The following is a 20,079-nucleotide window of genomic DNA, read 5'->3' on the forward strand; positions in this document are numbered from 1 at the left end:
TTATCATAAATACAGAGGATTGAGGTATGTGTTAACACCACAAGGGTGACACTAGCAAAACTAGACTGTGGAAAACAAACTATATGGTTTCTTTCACAAATAAAGTGCAGGGAGAGAGAGAATGTACGGATGTGTATGTTTAAATGCAGTGTGATAACCTGGATTAGACACTGGCACAGAAAAAGGATATTAGCAAAAAACTGCTAAAATCTGAATCAAATCTCTCACATTAATAGTAAGACATCAATGCTAATTTCTTAGTTTTAACAATATTACTATTAGGAATGAAAAGTATATGAGAATTCTCTGTACTATCTTTGCAATTTTTCTCTAAATCTAAATTATGTCAAATTTAAGTTGATTCAAACAAAGTTTGCCAATTTTTTTTGGCAATTTTTTTTTTAAATAGACTTTATTTATACATGACAGACACAGAGAGGCAGAGACACAAGCAGAGAGAAGCAGGCTCCATGCAGGGAGCCCGATGTGGGCCGCGATCCCGGGACTCCTTCCCTGGATCACTCCCTGGGCCAAAGGCAGGGGCTTAACCACTGAGCCACCTAGGTGTCCCAGTTTGGCAATTTTTTAGGGGAAAAGAAAAAGAGGAGAGAGAAGGAGGAACCTATACATTAAAAAGGACCAAACAGCAGTATCCACAAAAAAAAAAAAAAAAAAAAAAAGCACACTCTTTGGTCATGTCACTTCTAGGAAAAAATCTGCAATGAAAATACCTATAAACAAAAATTTATAAGATAAAAAATAACCTAATTCCCAAATATGTCCAGTTGCTGTTAAAAATGTTCACAGCCCCCTCTTTTTTTTAAAGATTTTATTTATTCATGAGACACACAGAGAGAGAGGCAGAGACAAAGGCAAAGGGAGAAGTAGGCTCCCTGTGGGTAGCCCAATGCGAGACTCAATCCCAGGACCCTAGGATCTCAACCTGAGCCAAAGATGGACACTCAACCACTGACCCACCCAGGCATCCCTGTTCACAGCCTTTTAACAATACAGAAAATGATCATGATATAATATTAAATGAAAAGAATAGGAATATTAAAAACTGAACATATATTATGATCTCAAGCAAAAGAAAAAAATGTCAAATACATATTCATGGAAAGTAACACTAGAAGAAAATACTCCAAAACTTTTATCAGTGGTTATCTCAGGATGATTTCAGGTGATTTTTCTTCTTTATACTCTACTGGAAGTTGTGCTGCTTCTACAGTGAATATTTATTATTTTTATAATCACTAAGAGAAAAATCAGGAAATAGTAAAATTAATAGTTTCTTCAAAACAAAAGGGCAATATTTTATTTTTTTTGTATATTTTTTTATTGGAGTTCGATTTGCCAACATATAGTATAACACCCAGTGCTCATCCAGTCAAATGCCCCCAAAAGGGCAGTATTTTAAATGTATGCAAGAATTTATAAGCATGCATGAGAAAATAAAAGAAAGTATGTGGTATGGTCCGAACTATGCAGAAATTTATCGCTATGAAAAAGCCTGAAAGAAACACCCAAAATGTAAACACTGGTGGGATGAATGATTTATTTTCTTCTTAACCTTTTCTATAATTTCCTATTTTTCTAAAAAGAGCAAAAATGTTAGTTTTTCCTTGTAATGTCTTTAACATTCTATTCTTGATAACAGAAGTCATGACACTTGTCCTACCTGAATTGCTCTTAGTTTCTATCAAGAATTAAATCACTACACTGCTTTGAATCTACAATAATACTAGGCCAACATCTTTGAAAATTCGAGTCCTAACACAATTTGCTAGATCTCAAAGTAACTTCAAAGCACCTAACAGAAAACTTCTCTTGAAGGACTGTCAATTTTTTTTTTAGATTTTATTTATTTATTCATGATAGACATAGAGAGAGAGAGAGAGAGAGAGAGAGAGAAAGGCAGAGACACAGGCAGAGGGAGAAGCAGGCTCCATGCCAGAAGCCCGATGTGGGACTCGATCCCGGGACTCCAGGATCACGCCCTGGGCCAAAGGCAGGCGCTGAACTCCTGAGCAAACCCAGGGATCCCCCAGGACTGTCAATTGTTAAGAACAGCTCAGTTCAACGTTTTTCTGAGCACATGGTTATGTCTGACCCTACACTTCAGATTAAGTATAAAAAAAATAAATAAAAAGAGACTTCCCTCAAGAAGGTCCCAGTTGACTAAGAAGTCAAGAGGCTGACCTGTGTGTTCAGCTCAAATTCAAGAGGGATTGAGACAAAATAAATTTCCCAAGAAAGAAACTAACCAAGTCACTGGGATTTACTCAAACTACACTTTGAGTCTCAAAATGGCAAATGGAGACCTAATTTTACTTCCATAACCCCAAAATAAACAAACTTAGCTACCAGAATTCCTACTTTCTAACACCAACTTAGGCCCCTGAATTTATAGTGTTTTCTAACTGCAAACAACTCATTAGTAAAAGCTACCACTTTTGCTCTGCTACACCAGCCACTTTACATATTCCTTCTAATCTTTATATAGTCATGAAGCATAGACATTTCAATTACCTCTTTAAAAAAACCAAGGAAATTGAAATGTAGAAAGATTAAATTATTTGCTAAGAAAATCTGAAGGATTTAAACTTTGGAACAATATATCTCAACTGCTGGTTCTCTCTCAGCATGCTTGGTACATGACCAAAATCCGAGAAACTCTAACCATACTTAGATCTTTCTGTTTAATTCTAGAAATCCTAGATCTCCACTCCTTTCTGTAGTGGGGTAGGAGGACAGAGACTGCCATTGAGGTTCCATTGACTAGTTTGCTTTCTTGACTGAGCCAAGCTGGGGCCAATAAGAGAATCTTATTCTCTAAATGAGATGCTTAACAACATTCCCTAGGGATTCTACAACCTCAATCATATTGCTAAAGCCCTGACACTGTTTCCCTGCCTTCAGGTACCTGTCTAATAAGTTGTTTCTTCTTTGCTGACTCTGGCATATTGTGAACATGTTGGAACAGTTCTCTCAATGCCTCTTCCGTACGCTGCTGGGTCTCCTCCTGGTGAGAGCAGGAATCCACCCAGTTCCGTTTCTGAGATTTTGCCAGTTGGAAGGACTTAGTAGAACATGAAGCTATCAGATCAAGATCATCCTAGAGAAAATTTTAAAGAAAAGCAAATTAATATATCCTGCCAGCTTTGTTTTCAGGTTCCTGCAACCCTGAAAAAAAAGAGGAAGAAGTGGGGAGCATGGTATACTCCTATACCTAGGAATAAGAAAAATCTAAATATAATTATCACATGAAGAAAAATCTGTAATTATAGACTATATAAATAGCCTACTCCCAAGACAGCCTAGAGAACCTAAATTCATTTAGAATATTACCACCAAAAATTATATTTATAAAGAGTTCAATTTTCAAAGCATCTTTTAATTGCACATAACTCTCACTGCTATCCTATGAAGTAAGCAGAGAAAGTATCATCATTCCCATTTGATAGAAGAAAAAATTGAAGTTAAACTCTAAGTTTAAAGTCGTTTGGATACTAAAGTGACAGACTCATCCTGGAGACCAAGTGCACAGACTCTTGGCCAGTGCTCTTTCCTACACACAGGAACATAATGGGATAACTACACAACAGTGGTTGAGGAACAGAAACAACTCTCTAAGAGAAGCTACACTCCAGTTGAAACAAGTTGAAATCATATATTGTTGTCCTGGTCACACCAAATATTTACTGAATGAGAGGCAGAAACAAACAACAGAAACAACTGCGTAAGACAACAGCTTAAGTTTCTTTTTTTCTTTTTTTTTTTTTAATTTATTTATGATAGTCAAAGAGAGAGAGAGAGAGAGAGGCAGAGACACAGGCAGAGGGAGAAGCAGGCTCCATGCACCGGGAGCCCGATGTGGGATTCGATCCCGGGTCTCCAGGATCGCGCCCTGGGCCAAAGGCAGGCGCCAAACCACTGCGCCACCCAGGGATCCCCAACAGCTTAAGTTTCTAACCAAGACAGACTAAATAAGAGATCATCAAAAAGTACTTGTGAAGTTCTTTAGACTTCTCAGTTTTAAAGCTTAATAATTATATATAATCTTATTAATAAGCATCACACATTTGCTTTCCAAGCTCACATGGTCTCAAGTCTTTGAAATGTTTGACAGTGTTACCACTGAACCTGAAACAAGAATGTATTATAGAAAACTATGATTTCCCAGGAAAGGCCGATGGAGCCCCCCCGCCGAGCGCTGCCTGCAGGACAGATGTTCCTTCCCACTTGTCTTCTTTCCTGGACAAGTTGTATAGCTGCAAGTTAAGAATGTGGTACAACATTTGGCAGTCACTTATTTTAATAAATTAAACAATATTTAAAAAAAAAAAAAAGAAAACTGTGATTTACTGCTGTAAAATATTTAATACATTTGCTATTTACAGACTGTTATATCATATGCTTAAGAATGCACAGGGGCTTTATGAAAATCTTTAAACATGCAATCTATGCCATCACTCATATGTAGAGGATCCCATCTACCAGTGGAGCACCTCTGAAAGGAAACAAGACTATGCAGAGGCACTTTTATTTCAACATGTAATGTTCCTCTCAGTCTTTTTCCTCATCTCAAACTGACTAGATAATTTTGAACTATAACACATTTTATTTTCCATGGCTTTACTTTGATTTCACACTTTAACTCCATTAATCTTAATTAACTCTTTCCTTGTTGGGGCTAAAAGCCATTTCTTACCTTTGATGCTTGAGTTCTGGAGCCCAAATAGTGCAGCCTGGCACATTCCCGAATATAAACAGGAGCCTGGGCAGAATATAAAAGAAAACCAAGAACAAGTAGTTAGCAGTATCTAAAATTATTTCAGACCACAAGAACAGTGATTCTCTCTCTTTTTTTTTTTTTAAGATTTTATTTATTCATTTGAGATAGAGCACAAGCAGGGCAGAGGGAGAAGCAGACTCCCTGCTGAGCAGGGAGCCCAATGCAGAACTCGATCCCAGAACCCTGGGATCATGACCCAAGCCAAAGGCAGATACCAACTAACTGAGCCACCCAGGCATCCCAGAACAGTGATTCTCAAAATAATCTGCTGGCAGATTATTTCAGAAAAATAAAGGATCCTCAAAATGTCCTATTTTAGCTTCCTTTCTCTTGCCACCAAAATGATATTTCAACAAATCTGACAGGAAAACTGTTTTTGAGAAGACACTACTGTAATTTTTTTTTAAGATTTTGTTTATTGATTCATGAGAGACACAGAGAGAGAGGCAGAGACATAGGCAGAGGGAAAAGCAGACTCCATGCAGGGAGCCCGATGTGGGACTCAATCCGGGAACTCCAGGATCATGCCCTGGGCCAAAGGCAGACGCTCAACTGCTGAGCCACCCAGGCATCCCGACACTACTGTAATTTTAAAAATCAGGTATGGCATGTATATACTCAAATGAACCAGAAACAAAAATATAGACATTCGTAGTAATGTTTATCTTTGGCAAAAACTACCCCAAAAGAGGCACCTGGGTAGCTCAGTCAGTTAAGCAGCCAGCTCTTTTTTTTTTTTTAAGATTTATTTATTTATTCATGAGAGATACAGAGAGAGAGAGAGAGAGAGGCAGAGACAAGCAGAGGGAGAAGCAGGCTCTTCGCAAGAGCCCCACGTGGGACTCGATCCCAAATCCCAGGATCACGACCTGAGCCGAAGGCAGACGCTCAACCTCTGAGCCACACAGGTGTCCCAGTAGCCAGCTGTTGATTTCAGCTCAGGTCACAATCTCAGGGTCCTGGGATTGAGCCTCATGTGGGGCTCTGTTCTCAGTGGGGAGTCTGCTTGAGTTTCTCTCCCTCTGCCCCTCCCCACACATACATGCAAGCTAACATGTAAGTTAAAAAAAAATAGGGTCCCTGGGTGGATCAGTCGGTTGAGCATCTGCCTTCGGCTCAGGTCATGATCCCAGGATCCTGAGATCAAGTCCTGCATTGGGCTCCTTGCTCAGCAGGGAGCCTGCTTCTCCCTCTGCCTCTTCCCCTCCCCTGCTTATGCTCTCTGTCTCTCTCTGACAGATATAAATAAATAAAATCTTTAAAAAATAAAAATAAAAACCACCCCCCAAATCCTTACAAATTACAAGTAGTCCCTAAGTCACATTTTAAAATCACTACAGAGCCGGGATCCCTGGGTGGCGCAGCGGTTTGGCGCCTGCCTTTGGCCCAGGGCGCGATCCTGGAGACTCGGGATCGAATCCCACATCGGGTTCCTGGTGCATGGAGCCTGCTTCTCCCTCTGCCTGTGTCTCTGCCTCTCTCTCTCTCTCTCTGACTATAATACATAAATAATAAATAAAAATTAAAATCACTACAGAGAAAAATACCATTTAGAATTACTATGGGGTAACAAGAGACAAGAAAGAATTTAGCTTACTGATATATTGCCCAGAATCCTATGACACATACCCTGATACATTCCTAACAGAAATGTCAAATAATACAATCACTGTGGGAGAGAATTCAGTAACATCTAAGAAAATTACATTTGTATTTACCCTTTAACCCAGAAATGTCACTTCTAGAAAACTATCCTGATTATCCAACTCCAGAAATCAAAAAATAATGGGATGAGATTAAGCAGAAGATTAAACATAACCTGTCTATTAATAGAAGAATGAGTTGAATTTTTACACATTCATACAACACAGAACTAGATAGTCATTAAAAATGAAAGAAGGGAGGGAGAAAAGGAAAGGAGGAAGAAATGCTTTATGATCTTATAGGAGTGATTTCCAGTATCTACTGTTGAGTGAGAAAATTATGGAATGGTATATAAAGTACCTGTGTAAGAGAGAAGGAACACACACACACACACATACACACACACACACTTATTTGATTTTATAAAAAGAAACACAAAAAGAAGCAGGATAGGGCAGCCCAGGTGGCTCAGCGATTTAGCACTGCCTTCAGCCCACGGGTGACCCTGGAGACCTGGGATCGAGTCCCACTTCAGGCTCCCTGTGAGAAGCCTGCTTCTCCCTCTGCCTGTGTCTCTGCCTCTCTCTCTTTCTGTGTCTCTCATGAATAAATTTTTTAAAATCTTAAAAAAAAAAAAAAAAAAACAGAAGGAGGATAAACCAGAAAATAATAAAAATGGTTACGACAATGACTGAGTTTTCTGTAAGTATATCTTTTTGTGTAGTTTTGACTTTTGAACCATGTAAATATTCTACAGATTCAAAAAATACAATTAAATCCAAAAGGAGGGGATCCCTGGGTGGCTCAGCGGTTTAGCGCCTGCCTTTGGCCCAGGGCACGATCCTGGAGTCCCGGGATTGAGTCCCATGTCGGGCTCCCGGCATGGAGCCTGCTTCTCCCTCTTCCTGTGTCTCTGCCTCTCTCTCTCTCTCTTTCTCTCTCTGTATATCATAAATAAATAAATCTTAAAAATAAATAAATAAATAAATCCAAAAGGAAAAAAAGCAAACCCTAAAACTGAAAACAAACAGGAAAAAAAATGAATATATCTATATATATAACACGTGTAGATGATAATATCTGTGTATATGATAAACACATAAAAAGAATTATTCCACCTAACTTTTGAAAATTATATTCTGACTATATATCCTTAGTGAAATATATTCAAGGGAAAAGGAACTGTAAGCAAATCTTAAATTGTGAACTTCAATCAGCAGGTTTATATAGGCTTACTTTTAAAACTAATTTTTTAAAGTTTTTTTTTTAATTCTTTTGTTTATTTGAGAGAGAATACCCAAAGGTGGGGTAGAAGGAGAAAGAGAAGCAGGCTCCCAGCTGACAAGGAGCCTGATGTGGAGCTCAATCCCAGGACCCTGAGATCATGACCTGAGCCAAAGGCAGACGTTTAACTGACTGAGCCACCCAGATGTCCCAAAACTAATTTTTCATATATTGATATTTTATATATTGCAAGATAATGCAAATAACATATAAATGCTATTAAAATCTGGAATTTGCAATGTGCAAAACAGATACAAATATAAAGTAAAAGAAGTCGGGCAGCCCGGGTGGCTCAGTGGTCTAGTGCCGCCTTCCGCCCAGGGCGTGATCCTGGAGACCCGGGATCGAGTCACACGTCAGACTCCCTGTGTAGAGCCTGCTTCTCCCTCTGCCTGTGTCTCTGCCTCTCTTTCTCTCATGAATAAATAGATAAATCTTTAAAAATAAATAAATAAAAATAAAGTAAAAGAAGTCAAGAAAAAGCTCTGGGATGTTAAATCTGAATTGGAAATATTAATATGAACTAATGATTTCTTTTTTAAAAATATTTTAGTCGACTTTTTTGCCCTCAAAGAGCCTAAGAGCAATGATACCCCAGAAAAAATGGGTAAATCTCGTGTCACACAAAGAAACCAGGGCTCCTTGAAGAAAATAATTGATTTCAGGCCCAGGGCAGAGCAAAAGCAAAGTGAGCTGAGGACATTTTATGCCAGGAAGGAAACATTCAGACTAATGGAGTCCTGTCAAAAAGACACAGCAGGAAGAGCTTGCAAGGGCTCTCACTGGCCAAATTTGAGATAATTTGAAAATTAAAATTAACAACTACAATTGACTAACACGTTGAATAACTACAAACCTATGAGTCTATAGAGATATTAATAAAAAAAGAATGAAACAGAGGAAAGGAAAGCTCTATTCAAAAGAAAAAAGTCAAAAAAAACAAAAGAAAAGAAAAAAGTCAGCTAATAGAGATTAAACAATAGAATTAGAAAATGCTACTTTGTAACACTCAATATAATCATAGATTCCAGCAGGATTACCAATGAATGCTAAAATCATTACATTAGGCAATCACCCTGCAGGTTACTTACTAATTGCAAAAGGGAAAATGTACGTTTATAACTGAGAGATGTGGCAGTTAGCAAAATTAGCATCACTGAGAGTGAGACAATCTGACATTCTGTGCTTCCTAATGTGATGCAATATGATGCAATATGATGTACACAAACATCACCTATGAATCATTGCCAAAAATGTTTAACATGAATCTAATCAAGCCTCTAGACCTAACTTACAATTTACAGGAACTACAAAGAAAAGGACAGAGGAACAAGCCTTGAGAAAATAAGACAAATTTAAAGTATGGAAAATTCTATAACCCAAATTGGCCTGAATGCTTCAATAAATCAATAACATGAAGAAAAAGCATAGGGGCTGTTCCAGATTAAAAGTGACATAATAATCAAAAGCAATACATAAACCTCGATTAGCTTTCATAATTAAAAACAGGAGCTATGAAATACACTCTTAAGACAACTGGGGGAATTTGAATCTGTATTGAATATTAGCTAATATGAAATTCTTAATAATTTTCTTAGACATGATAATGGTACTCTAACCATTATAAGAATGTTCTTATTCTTAGGAAATATATGCTTAAGTACTTAGATGTAAAGTTCCATGATATCTACAATTTACATCAGGGGTTCAACCAAAAACAAAAACAAAAGCATGAATATATGGAGTAAGATAAAGCAAATATGGCCAATAGTAACATATGTTAAATCTTAGAGTTGTATGAGTATTCACTGTTTTTCAACTTTTATCTATATTTGAAAAACTTCATAATAAAGTTTTAAAAAGAGTCTTGAGACAAAAACTTTATGACATCTACAGTTTAATTTTTACCTTCGTAAACTATAAGGTAGAGCTCAAAAACCAAAGGATTAAAGATTTTATCTATTTATTCATGAGAGACACAGAAAGAGAGGCAGAGACATAGGCAGAGGGAGAAGTAGCCTCCTCACAGGGAGCCTGATGCAGGACTCAATCCCAGGACCCCGGGATCACAACCTGAGCTGAAGGCAGACGCTCAACCACTGAGCCACCCAGGTGCCCCAGCAGATGGGCTTAAATGAAAACCTGGAGGTGGGGATCCCTGGGTGGCTAAGCAGTTTAACCCCTGCCTTCGGCCCAGGGCATGATGCTGGGGACCCGGGATCGAGTCCCACATTGGGCTCCCTGCATGGAGCCTGCTTCTCCCTCTGCCTGTGTCTCTGCCTCTGTGTGTCTCTCATGATAAGTAAACAAAATCTTTAAAAAAAAAAAAAAAAGAAAGAAAGAAAAGAAAACCTGGAGGTGTTAAGTATTTTACTGTTCAGGGAGAATCAACAAAAGGCCTTCCCACATAAAATGGGAATTAGCCTTAAATGTAGATGGTTATAAGTCCCTAAGAAAAGATACTGTGACTTGGGTTGGGGAGACAAAACCAGACTGGGTCAGGGGCATCTGGGTGGTTCAATCAGTTGGGCCTCCAACTCTTGGTTTCAGCTCAAGTCATGATCTCATGGGTTGTGGGATCAAGCATCAAGCCCCAAGTCCGGCACTGTGTCCAGTTCTGCACTCAGTGGGGAATCGGCTTGAGAATCTCTTTCCTGCCCCCCCTTGAAAGCATGGGATGGGGGAAGGGGACTCTTTATCAAATAAATAAATAAATCTTAAAAAAAAACAACTAAAAACTAAACTTCAAACTGCTGGTCACAAGGACTGATAATAGCAGAGGCTAGAACTATAAATAGGAAGAATTTTAAGGGAAAAAAAATACAAAGAACACAGAATGAGGCAACACAGAATCTGAGGATTAGGAGGTAAAAAGTCCATCCAAAGAAGCCTGAGAACAAGAAGACACAACAAAGCACAAGAACAACAAACCTGGGATAAAACAGGACCTCAGAAAAAGTGATAGAGCATAGAGAACAATCAATCATTTTTCATCCAAAGGAAAAGCTCAGGGAAGAACCTAATCAGACAAAGTAGTGAGGCAGGGGCCCATAAGGACAACAGGTCTGATGGGAATATCAAAGAGGAGAGACCTAAGACCAAAATAAACCTCAAAAGAAATGTTCTTTCTCTCCTTCAGAGATCAACAGAGGCTCATAGAGTCCTCATGCTAGTCTGGAAACAAAGATAAAATAGCAAACAAGAACCAAAGCCCAAAAGATGAGGGGCTGAAACAGGGATCTTAGAAAAGGAAAAAAAAAAAGAGTAAAAAACAGAATGTTTGAAAGGGTCTAATAATTAGAACTATACCAAGCTGAATTACATCTAGAAGACCATACTCTTGTTTTATTTCTAAGATTTGTATGATTTCTATTCTAAAAACCCTTCACAGTGATATATTATATGGTAAAAGGGATTTTGTTGGTGTGGTTAAGTTAAGAACCTTGTGGGATACCTGGGTAGCTCAGCAGTTGAGCGTCTGCCTTCGGCTCAGGGCATGATCCCAAGGTCTGGGGATCAAGTCCTGCATCGTGCTCCCTGCAAGGAGTCTGCTTCTCCTTCTGCCTATGTCTCTGCCTCTCTGTGGCTCTCATGGATAAATAAATAAAATCTTTAAAAAAAAATTTTTTTTAAGATAAGAACTGTGCAATGGGGAGATTACCTAGATTATCCACATGGGTCCTTAAAAGCCGAGAAACATTCCCAGCTGTAGTTAGAAATAACAGATAGACACAATATTGCTAGCCTTGAAGACAAAGGAAGGGAACCATGAGCCAAGGAATGTAGGTAACCTCTAGAAGTTGGGAGAAGGCAAGTAAACAAATGCTCTCCTAGAACATCCAGAAATGAATGCAGCCCTGCCAAACCTGATTTTAGCCCAGTGAGACTCCTATAGACTTATGACCTACAGAACTGTTAGGATAACAAATTTGTGTTAAGTCACTTAAAATCCTTCATAGTTAAGTACAACTCCATTGTATACTTGAATTATGTACACTAGACAATGGACAAGGGAGAAAGGACTCCACAGGTAGAGAGATCCAAAGGTGGAAGGCTAGAAACCCTGGGGTACAGTGAGATCTCAGAGATCCCACCTCTTTTTTAACTTATGAGTGGTAGACTATGAAAAGTTAACCTATAGCAATAGTAAGAAGAGAATTTGATGAAGGAGAGTTCTATTAGGTACTAGAAATTCCCCATTTTGATTCACAACTACTGTCAGGTAACTGCCTTCCTCTCCATAATCACATGCTTTAGAACAGGTTGTTCCCCTCAATAGGAAGTATATAAAGAACAGGTTTGAAAGATCTTTGTTCATCATTAAAAATCATTCACTCAGGGCATGTGGGTGGCTCATCAGCTGAACGTCCAACTCTTGATTTTGGTCATGAGATCATGTCCCATATCAGGCTCCATGCCCAACACAGAATGTGTTTGGGATTCTTTCTCTCCCTCTCCCCTTGCCTCTGCCCACCCCCACTGCGTGCTCATGCTCTCTCTCTCTCAAAAAAACAAAAACAAATAACCAAAAAAAAAAATCTCTGTCCTGTTGTCCTTTGTCTACTATTCTAATTTACGTATCTATCTAGATCTTGACCTCTAACTGATGATAATCTTTGACCTCAGCACTCAAGCCCCTGATGTGGCCCTGACCCTTTATTTTCCAGCCTACTAAGATTCTGATCTTTCATTTCTAAACTCTGGACCCTGGATCACTCCCCATTCTAGAATTGATAAATCCTAGGGTGGCCTCCATGTTCATACCCTACATTACTATAAAGCTACAGTCATCAAAATACTGTGGTACTGGTATAAAGACAAATACACAGACTAACTGATTAAACTAAGTCCAGAAATAAACCTTCACATATACAGTCAAATGATTTTCAATAAGTGTGCCATGACTACTCAATGGACAAAGGACAGGTTTTCAACAAATGGTGCTAGAAAAACTAGATACAGCATTAGAATAAGGTTGGACACTTACCTAACACCATAAAGAAAAACTAACTTAAAATAGATTCATAACCTAAATATAAGACCTAAAACTATAACATTCTTTTTAAAAAGCATAGGACAAAAGCTTCTGGATTTGGCAATGATTCCTTGCATATGACACCAAAGGCACAGGCAACAAAAGGAAAAAAATAAACAAATGGGGAATTCACAAAGTTTTTCAATTGTGTATAGCAAGACTCTATCAACTGAGTAAAAAGGCAACCCACAGAATGGGAGAAAATATTTGCACATCATATATCTATCCAGATATATAAAGAATTCCTACAACTCAACAATAAAAGAACCCAATTCAAAAATGGGGAAAGGCCATGAATAGACATTTCTCCAAAGAAGACATATAGATAGGCAATAAGCATGTGAAAAGATGTTTAAAACCTCTCTAATCATTAAGGAAATGCAAACCAAAACTACAACATACCACTTCATCGCTATTATCAAAAAAGAAAAAAAAACACAAAATAACAGAATAAGTATTGGTGAGGATGTGAAGAAATGGGAAACCTTGTACATCACTGGCAGGAATGTAAAATGATACAGCTGCTATATTAAACAGTATGGCAGTTCCAATAGAATTACTATATGACCCAGTAATTCTACTTCTGGGTATATACCCCAAAGAATTAAAAGCAGTGTCTCAAAAAAGCTATCTGTACACCCATGTTCATAGCAGCATTATCCACAAGAGTTAAAACATGGGAGCAATCCAAGTGTCCTTAACAAATGATAAATGTGGTGCATAGAATGAAAGGAATATTACTCATCCTTAAAAAAAAAAAAGAGGAAATTCTGACAAATGGTACAACATGGATGAACTGTGCTAAATGATGAAAGCATGCTAAATGAAATAAGCCAATCACAAAAAATTGATTCTACTTATTGAAGTACTTAGTGAAATGCTCTCTTAATTCTCAATCTTTCCAGATGGCAAGATGTTAAAATTAAGAAATTCATTATAAGAAAGTGTGCTATAAAGAAAAGGCCAAGGATATGACTATACAATTTTTTGTTTGAATCTTATAAACATCAAAAGGTCACAACTTTCAGTCATACAAAGGAACTTTTCAAGAGAATAAAGATCCTCTCAATCAAACCAGAGGACCTCTAAGAAGGTGAAAGGTATTGTCCCTCAACTTCAGCCTGTCTCTCTGCAAGAGACCGTGGTGGAAAAGGGTTTGTCTTCAAAAGATCTGTATATGTAGCTTTTGTCTAATGGAGTGAATCCCTCTGAAATCGACAGAACCAGACAGCTGAGAAAACTATGTGGGCAGAAACACTGATAAGTTTGGACTAAAAGGGACAAAGGGTACAAAATGAAAGGAGACAATGTACACTTGTCAGACCACTAGTACAGACCCTCAAAATTCTACTGGTAGCAAGTAACCAGGATAAACTCACTCAACTGCCAATACACACCCACTTTCATAAAAAAGAAGGATGACTCAGGGTAGAACCAATTATCCTACTCAGCCTCCAGGTACCTTCCTATTCTTCCCCACCTTGGTTATTTTCTCTGGGTTTTGCCACTGTCCAATCTGGTTTCATGTCCCAGTCAAGACCTTTCTTATTAGTCATCCTTCTAGTGCTGCTGACGATCCCACCATGCTTCAACCTCCTTGTCTTATTACCAACAAAATCCCATCACACTTAACCTACCTTAAAAAGTTTCTGTGAGTGTTTAATCATAAAAGCCATCCCATTGTTCAACTTTGTGATATTCTCTTGGAGGTCATTTGCTGTGACCTATTCAGAGGAAAAGAAACCAAAAGAGGGGGATTAAGAGCTGGGAGGTAGAAGAGATACTCCATTTACTTACCAATAAGTCTTTAAGAGGTATAGTGGTTTCCTTCTCTAACAAAGGTGCCTCTAAAATAATAATTCTGGAAAGGCTTTTTGGTTCAGCAGGTTTCTACTGAATATAACATAAACTAGGAGAAACCATATATCCCTGAAATCACCAAGAAATCTCAAGAAATCCTTGAGAACCAATCTTTGTTTCCTAATTCTGCTTGAGAATACATGCAAGCAGAGTTGGTAAAGAAAATCTAGTCTGGGATTCAAAATGGGCAGGAAGTTGGGACGCCTGGGTGGCTCAGTGGTTAAGTGTCTGCCTTTGGCTCAGGGTGTGGTCCTGGAGTCCCAGGATCGAGTCCCACATCGGGCTCCCCTCGAGGAGTCTGCTTCTCCCTCTGCCTGCATCTCTGCCTTTTGCTGTCTCTCACAAATAAATAAATTTAAATTTCTTTTTATTTTTATTTATTTATTTTTAAAGATTTTATTTATTTATTCATGATAGACACACAGAGAGAGACAGGCAGAGACACAGGCAGAGGGAGAAGCAGGCTCCATGCAGGAGCCTGAAGTGGGACTTGATCCCAGGACTCCAGCATCATGCCCTGGGCCAAAGGCAGGCGTTAAATCGCTGAGCCACCCAGGGATTCCCCCCCAAATATTTGTTTTAATTTTTTTTATTTATTTATGATAGTCACAGAGAGAGAGAGAGAGAGAGAGAGAATGAGAGGCAGAGACACAGGCAGAGGGAGAAGCAGGCTCCATGCACCGGAAGCCCGATGTGGGACTCCAACCCCGGTCTCCAGGATCGCGCCCTGGGCCAAAGGCAGGCGCCAAACCGCTGCGCCACCCAGGGATCCCCCAAATATTTTTTTTAATGGGCAGGGAGAACAGAATCTATACCAACCACCAAGGACACTGCATCTTTGGAGAAACTGGAATTTCTCCAAGGGTTTTAGAGAATTGTCACTACTAATTGATACCAAACGTGACATCTGTTTCTTAAAAACACAAATGGTCAATCATTTTCTTTTTGTTTCTCCTGCCTCTTTTTTAAAAGTATTTGAGCATCTCTATTGTCCCAAAGCCCTCACTCTCAACATCCATCTTTATTACTTAATCTGTTTGCTTTTACCAAGATCTCTTAATATTTCTTTGTATAGGCACAGATTACTCACTCTTTTTTCAAAATTTCAGTTGGCTGGCTCTAAAATTCTTTCATTAGGAGGTTTGATCTCCTTAACATGAATAAATGTTGATGTGTCCTTTTCTTCTTACCCCACCCCACCTCCGTCTGGGAAGAGGTTCTTCCCGCCTAGAACATGACATTTTTTCACATTACATTTTTTCACTAGTTAATTGTTAGGTAAAGTGTTCCACACAACTGTCCTCCTTTTTTTTTTTTTTTTTTTTTAATAAAGTAAATTCTCAAAACTCAACGTGAGGCTAGAACTCACGACCCCCAAGATCAAGAGCCACATGTTCTACCAACTGAGCCAATCAGGCACCCCACAACTAGTCTCCTTAATCTTCTTTTTCTCATCTCTTATAATCCCAAAAATCTTTTATAAATTACTATATCCTATCTATTTCTATTATATTCTAACAACTTTATAAGTGTTAAAGTGCTAATTTATGCCCAGATTACAGAGGAAGAGCCTAAGCATAAAAAGGGTAAAGGATGCAACTTCCAACGCAAATATTCTGGCTCCCGATTCCATTACACAGTAAAGCCTATATTATGAATGGGCAGGAACATAAAGCTATGTCCCTCCAGGTTAAAAATTAGTTTAAAAGACTTCTAATTTTAAAAATAAATAAATAGGGATCCCTGGGTGGTGCAGCGGTTTGGCGCCTGCCTTTGGCCCAGGGCGCGATCCTGGAGACCCGGGATCGAATCCCACGTCGGGCTCCCGGTGCATGGAGCCTGCTTCTCCCTCTGTCTATGTCTCTGCCTCTCTCTCTCTCTCTCTGTGACTATCATAAATAAATAAAAATTTAATAAATAAATAAATAAATAAATAAATAAATAAATAAATATAAATAAATAAATAAATGACTTCTAATCATTTATTTCTCACATAAGTCAGTGAGAAAGCCATGTTCTCAGATATAAAAAAAAAAAAAAAAAATTCAGCTTTATCCAAGGAGAGCATATCTACAGGAAATAGAAAAGTTAGGATAAGGCAGGATTGCTCTATATCACCTTACCTAAAAGCTTAGTAACATTAACCTGTAAAACTGTACGGCTCTAGTCTAAATTTATACCATGCAATCTTCAGAAATCAATTTGTTCCTATCAAGAAGGAATATATAGTGACCAGCCAAAATGAGTCCTCTAGTTTAGTTAGTAGCTATAATTTTCCACTAAGAGCTTCCACTAATAAACTGTATTTCAGGTTTATGAGATTGATTTATACATGAGGTTACAAGAACTGGCCCCTTCCAGTTGATGACTCCTAAATGAGCCAATAAAGTATGTTTCTAACCTTGTAAAGCTGAAGAGTAGACCTTGGACCCTTGATAACCTCACCAAGGTATAGCCAGAGAATGAGGCCCAGCCCAAGAAAACCAAGCAGTATTTGCTCTTCCCCTCAACACTCACATTTTTTGGCCACAGGACATGGGGTGCAAACATAAGGGCAAGGTTATAGGCAGACATCTTATTCTTGTCTTGTTTCTTTGCTGTCTGGTACAGGAGATCAAGCAATAACTTCAGCAAGTTACGATTGGGTGGAGGAAGAATGAGGAAGAGCAACTGGAGAGCCTCAATTTGCCTCTCCTTATCTGGTACATTGGTCTTGTTTCCTTTATCATCAAACTGCATCAAATCTTGAGAACAAAAGAAATTATTGCAAAGGAGGATAAAAATACAAGTAAGAAAAATCAACATGTCCACTATTATCCTCCCCTCAACTCCAATCAAAAAAAGAAGAAAAAAGAATCAGGCATAAACAGAGATTACTGCAAAATATAATAACAAAGTATAATGTCAATGCAATCCAATAATAAAAAGACCAAAAAAATTTTTAAATAGGCAAAAGACCTGAATAGACATTCCTATAAATAAGATATACAAATGGCCAATAAGCATTTGTTTACTCTGTATCATTACTTATCAGGGAAAAGTATATTAAAACCATAATGAGCTACTATTTCATATCCACTAGTACGGCTATTACCAAAAAAAATCTGAAAATAAAAAGTGTTGTCAAGAATGTTGAGAAAATTAAGCCCTCCTACATTACTGGTGAGAATGTAAAATGGTGCACTTTGGAAAACAGTTTGGCAGTTCCTCAGAAAGCTAAAAGTAGTGTTACCATATGACGCTGCAATTCCATTCTTAGGTGGATATATTCTTAGGTATATAGAGAAATGAAAACATGTCCACACAGATCTTTGATTATGCCACCCCCTTCACTTTTCCTCACCCAGATATTTTACAGCTAAAAGAAGTATAACAGTGAATAATGTACTGATAATGGGGATGATCCACACAGCTCCTCAAGGAATCAGAATCACTGTTTCTCCCCTAAGAGGCTATACAGGTTATCAATAAAAAACAGTCCCCTGAATAATCGGAACTTCAAAGAACACAAATAATAATGATTTGGATATAATTCATGTAGACCTGAAAATGATTATAGTGTGTTGTTTAAACTATTTAAATTCAATAATAATTCCAATGTTAGGAAAGGTAGGTAATATTTCTAGAAACTATTCCCTGTTGACATGAAATTGAAAACAAAATTCCCTCCCAGTTATCACCAAGGCATAGCAAATGTTACAACTGTGCCACACCTCAATATGATTACAAAGAACACTGAGTCATGGGGTGGTGGAGCAGAGGATTTCAAACATTGTACTAAAGTAATCAGAATAAACATTCTTCGTGTTAACACTTATCAAAAACATATCAGTATTTTCCATATCTTTTCAAGATCCAACTTTTTTCACTCCAAAATAATTATGAAGTTATATAACATTCTAATAACATGTATTCATTTATATAATCCAGATTGTCACTGAGAGTGCTAAAAAAAAATCCAATCTCATTAGATTTTAGAAATTAAAGCTAGTTAAGTAATAAAAATTACTCAACATAAAAAAAAAAAAAACTTCTATTTTCCTTAAAATTAGAAGAGGAAAATGCCCATGGGCACAAAACCAAGTAAATGCAGTATAGATTTTGATGCTGTGTGCACTTAGAGCCTATAGCAGCCTAAGAGCTATGCAATTTAAGAATGAATTCCCTACCACACAGACATAAAAGAGAATGAGGAAAATATGAGCTGAAAATGGAACATCCTCCAAGACATAAGTGAACAAAGCAAACCACAGAACCATGTATCTAATACCCTCTTATCGCATAAAAAGAGGGAAAAAGAATATATGTAAGTACTTGTTTGTAAATGTATAAAATACCTGTGGAAGGATACATTAGAAATCAATAGTATTGGTTGCCTCTGGGAAGAAAAACTGGGTAATTGGGGAACAGAGGTGGGAGACAGGCTTTTCATTGTATACTCTTTTGAATCTTTTGAATTTTGAGCCATGTGAGTGTATTGCCTATTTAGAAAACAAAGTTATTTTCAAAAACCGAGTTTCCAAGATTAGAAATTATCTCAATTAAGGCATAGTAATACTTAGCAAAAGCCCCAAACTAAGGCAAATATAGCAAATCTGTAACCATCTCGAGTATGTGAATCAATCCAATGAAAAGTACTCATTTATTGAGCAACTAAAATGTTCAAAGCACAACGCTAGGATCCACCAGGGACACAAGAATAAATAAAACCCAGAATTTATCATCAAAGAAATTGATTTAGCAAGAAAAACACTTGATTAAATCAAACTTCATTGGCCAGTACTATCCAGAGAGCCCAAAATATCATGAAGTCTTAACCAATTTTAGAAGTACTGCTGTACAAACAACAGAAAATTCCAAACAACTTTACTCAGTCAAAAGATATTTATTTACATCTTCTTCTCATCTCCCATACTCACCAGCAATTTTGAGGTGCGCATGGAAATGTTTATGAGTCAGCAAGGGCTCAGGTAACTCTCCCAGAAACATCTTCAGCAAGGTAGCAACGTCATTTGAATGAAACTCCCCTGATTCCAAGTCAATATCAGTTCCATTATTGAGAGCATCTCTTAAAATCTGCTGTCGGACACTATTCCCTGGTACTCTAAACAAACCCTCTACTCTCAAGTCTGTTTAGCATGGAAAAAACAGAGGACATGCAAAAAGGAAGCAAAAAGAAATTAAAATTAAGTCATCTAAGAGACTACTTTATATTTGAAAGACCCTTTATAAAGATCTTGAAGGAGGCTTTTTTCCCCTTTTCCCAGAAAAATTTTGAACCTACTAGCCCCCAAGACTTATCTGAACATCCCTGAGTACCTGAAAATGGTCTGCCCAGGACCAGGCACATCTGGAGACTGAATGACTGGATGAGCTTGAAAAATAAGTTGGAAGAAAGCCAAATCTCCTAGAAGGCCCCTTCCCCTCTGGTCATCTCAGACTTTGGAGGGGATGAATT

The 20,079-nt window shown here is 37.9% G+C and overlaps 1 protein-coding gene across 1 annotated transcript in view; it reads right to left on the reverse strand.

Moving 5' to 3' along the window:
* Positions 1 to 20,079, reverse strand: part of ARHGAP19 (Rho GTPase activating protein 19) — a 63,492-nt gene that overhangs the window by 14,050 nt on the left and 29,363 nt on the right. Inside the window, exons 4-8 of the mRNA XM_025991331.2 lie at positions 19,541 to 19,750; positions 17,139 to 17,365; positions 14,399 to 14,485; positions 4,715 to 4,780; positions 2,927 to 3,118 (exon numbers count right to left, since the gene is read on the reverse strand). Coding sequence (XP_025847116.1) covers positions 2,927 to 3,118; positions 4,715 to 4,780; positions 14,399 to 14,485; positions 17,139 to 17,365; positions 19,541 to 19,750 — 782 coding nt within the window. The remainder of the gene's footprint in view (positions 1 to 2,926; positions 3,119 to 4,714; positions 4,781 to 14,398; positions 14,486 to 17,138; positions 17,366 to 19,540; positions 19,751 to 20,079) is intronic.

This window comes from Vulpes vulpes, chromosome 15 (assembly GCF_048418805.1).
Source record: "Vulpes vulpes isolate BD-2025 chromosome 15, VulVul3, whole genome shotgun sequence".
In the NCBI taxonomy this organism is placed as follows: Eukaryota; Metazoa; Chordata; class Mammalia; order Carnivora; family Canidae; genus Vulpes; species Vulpes vulpes.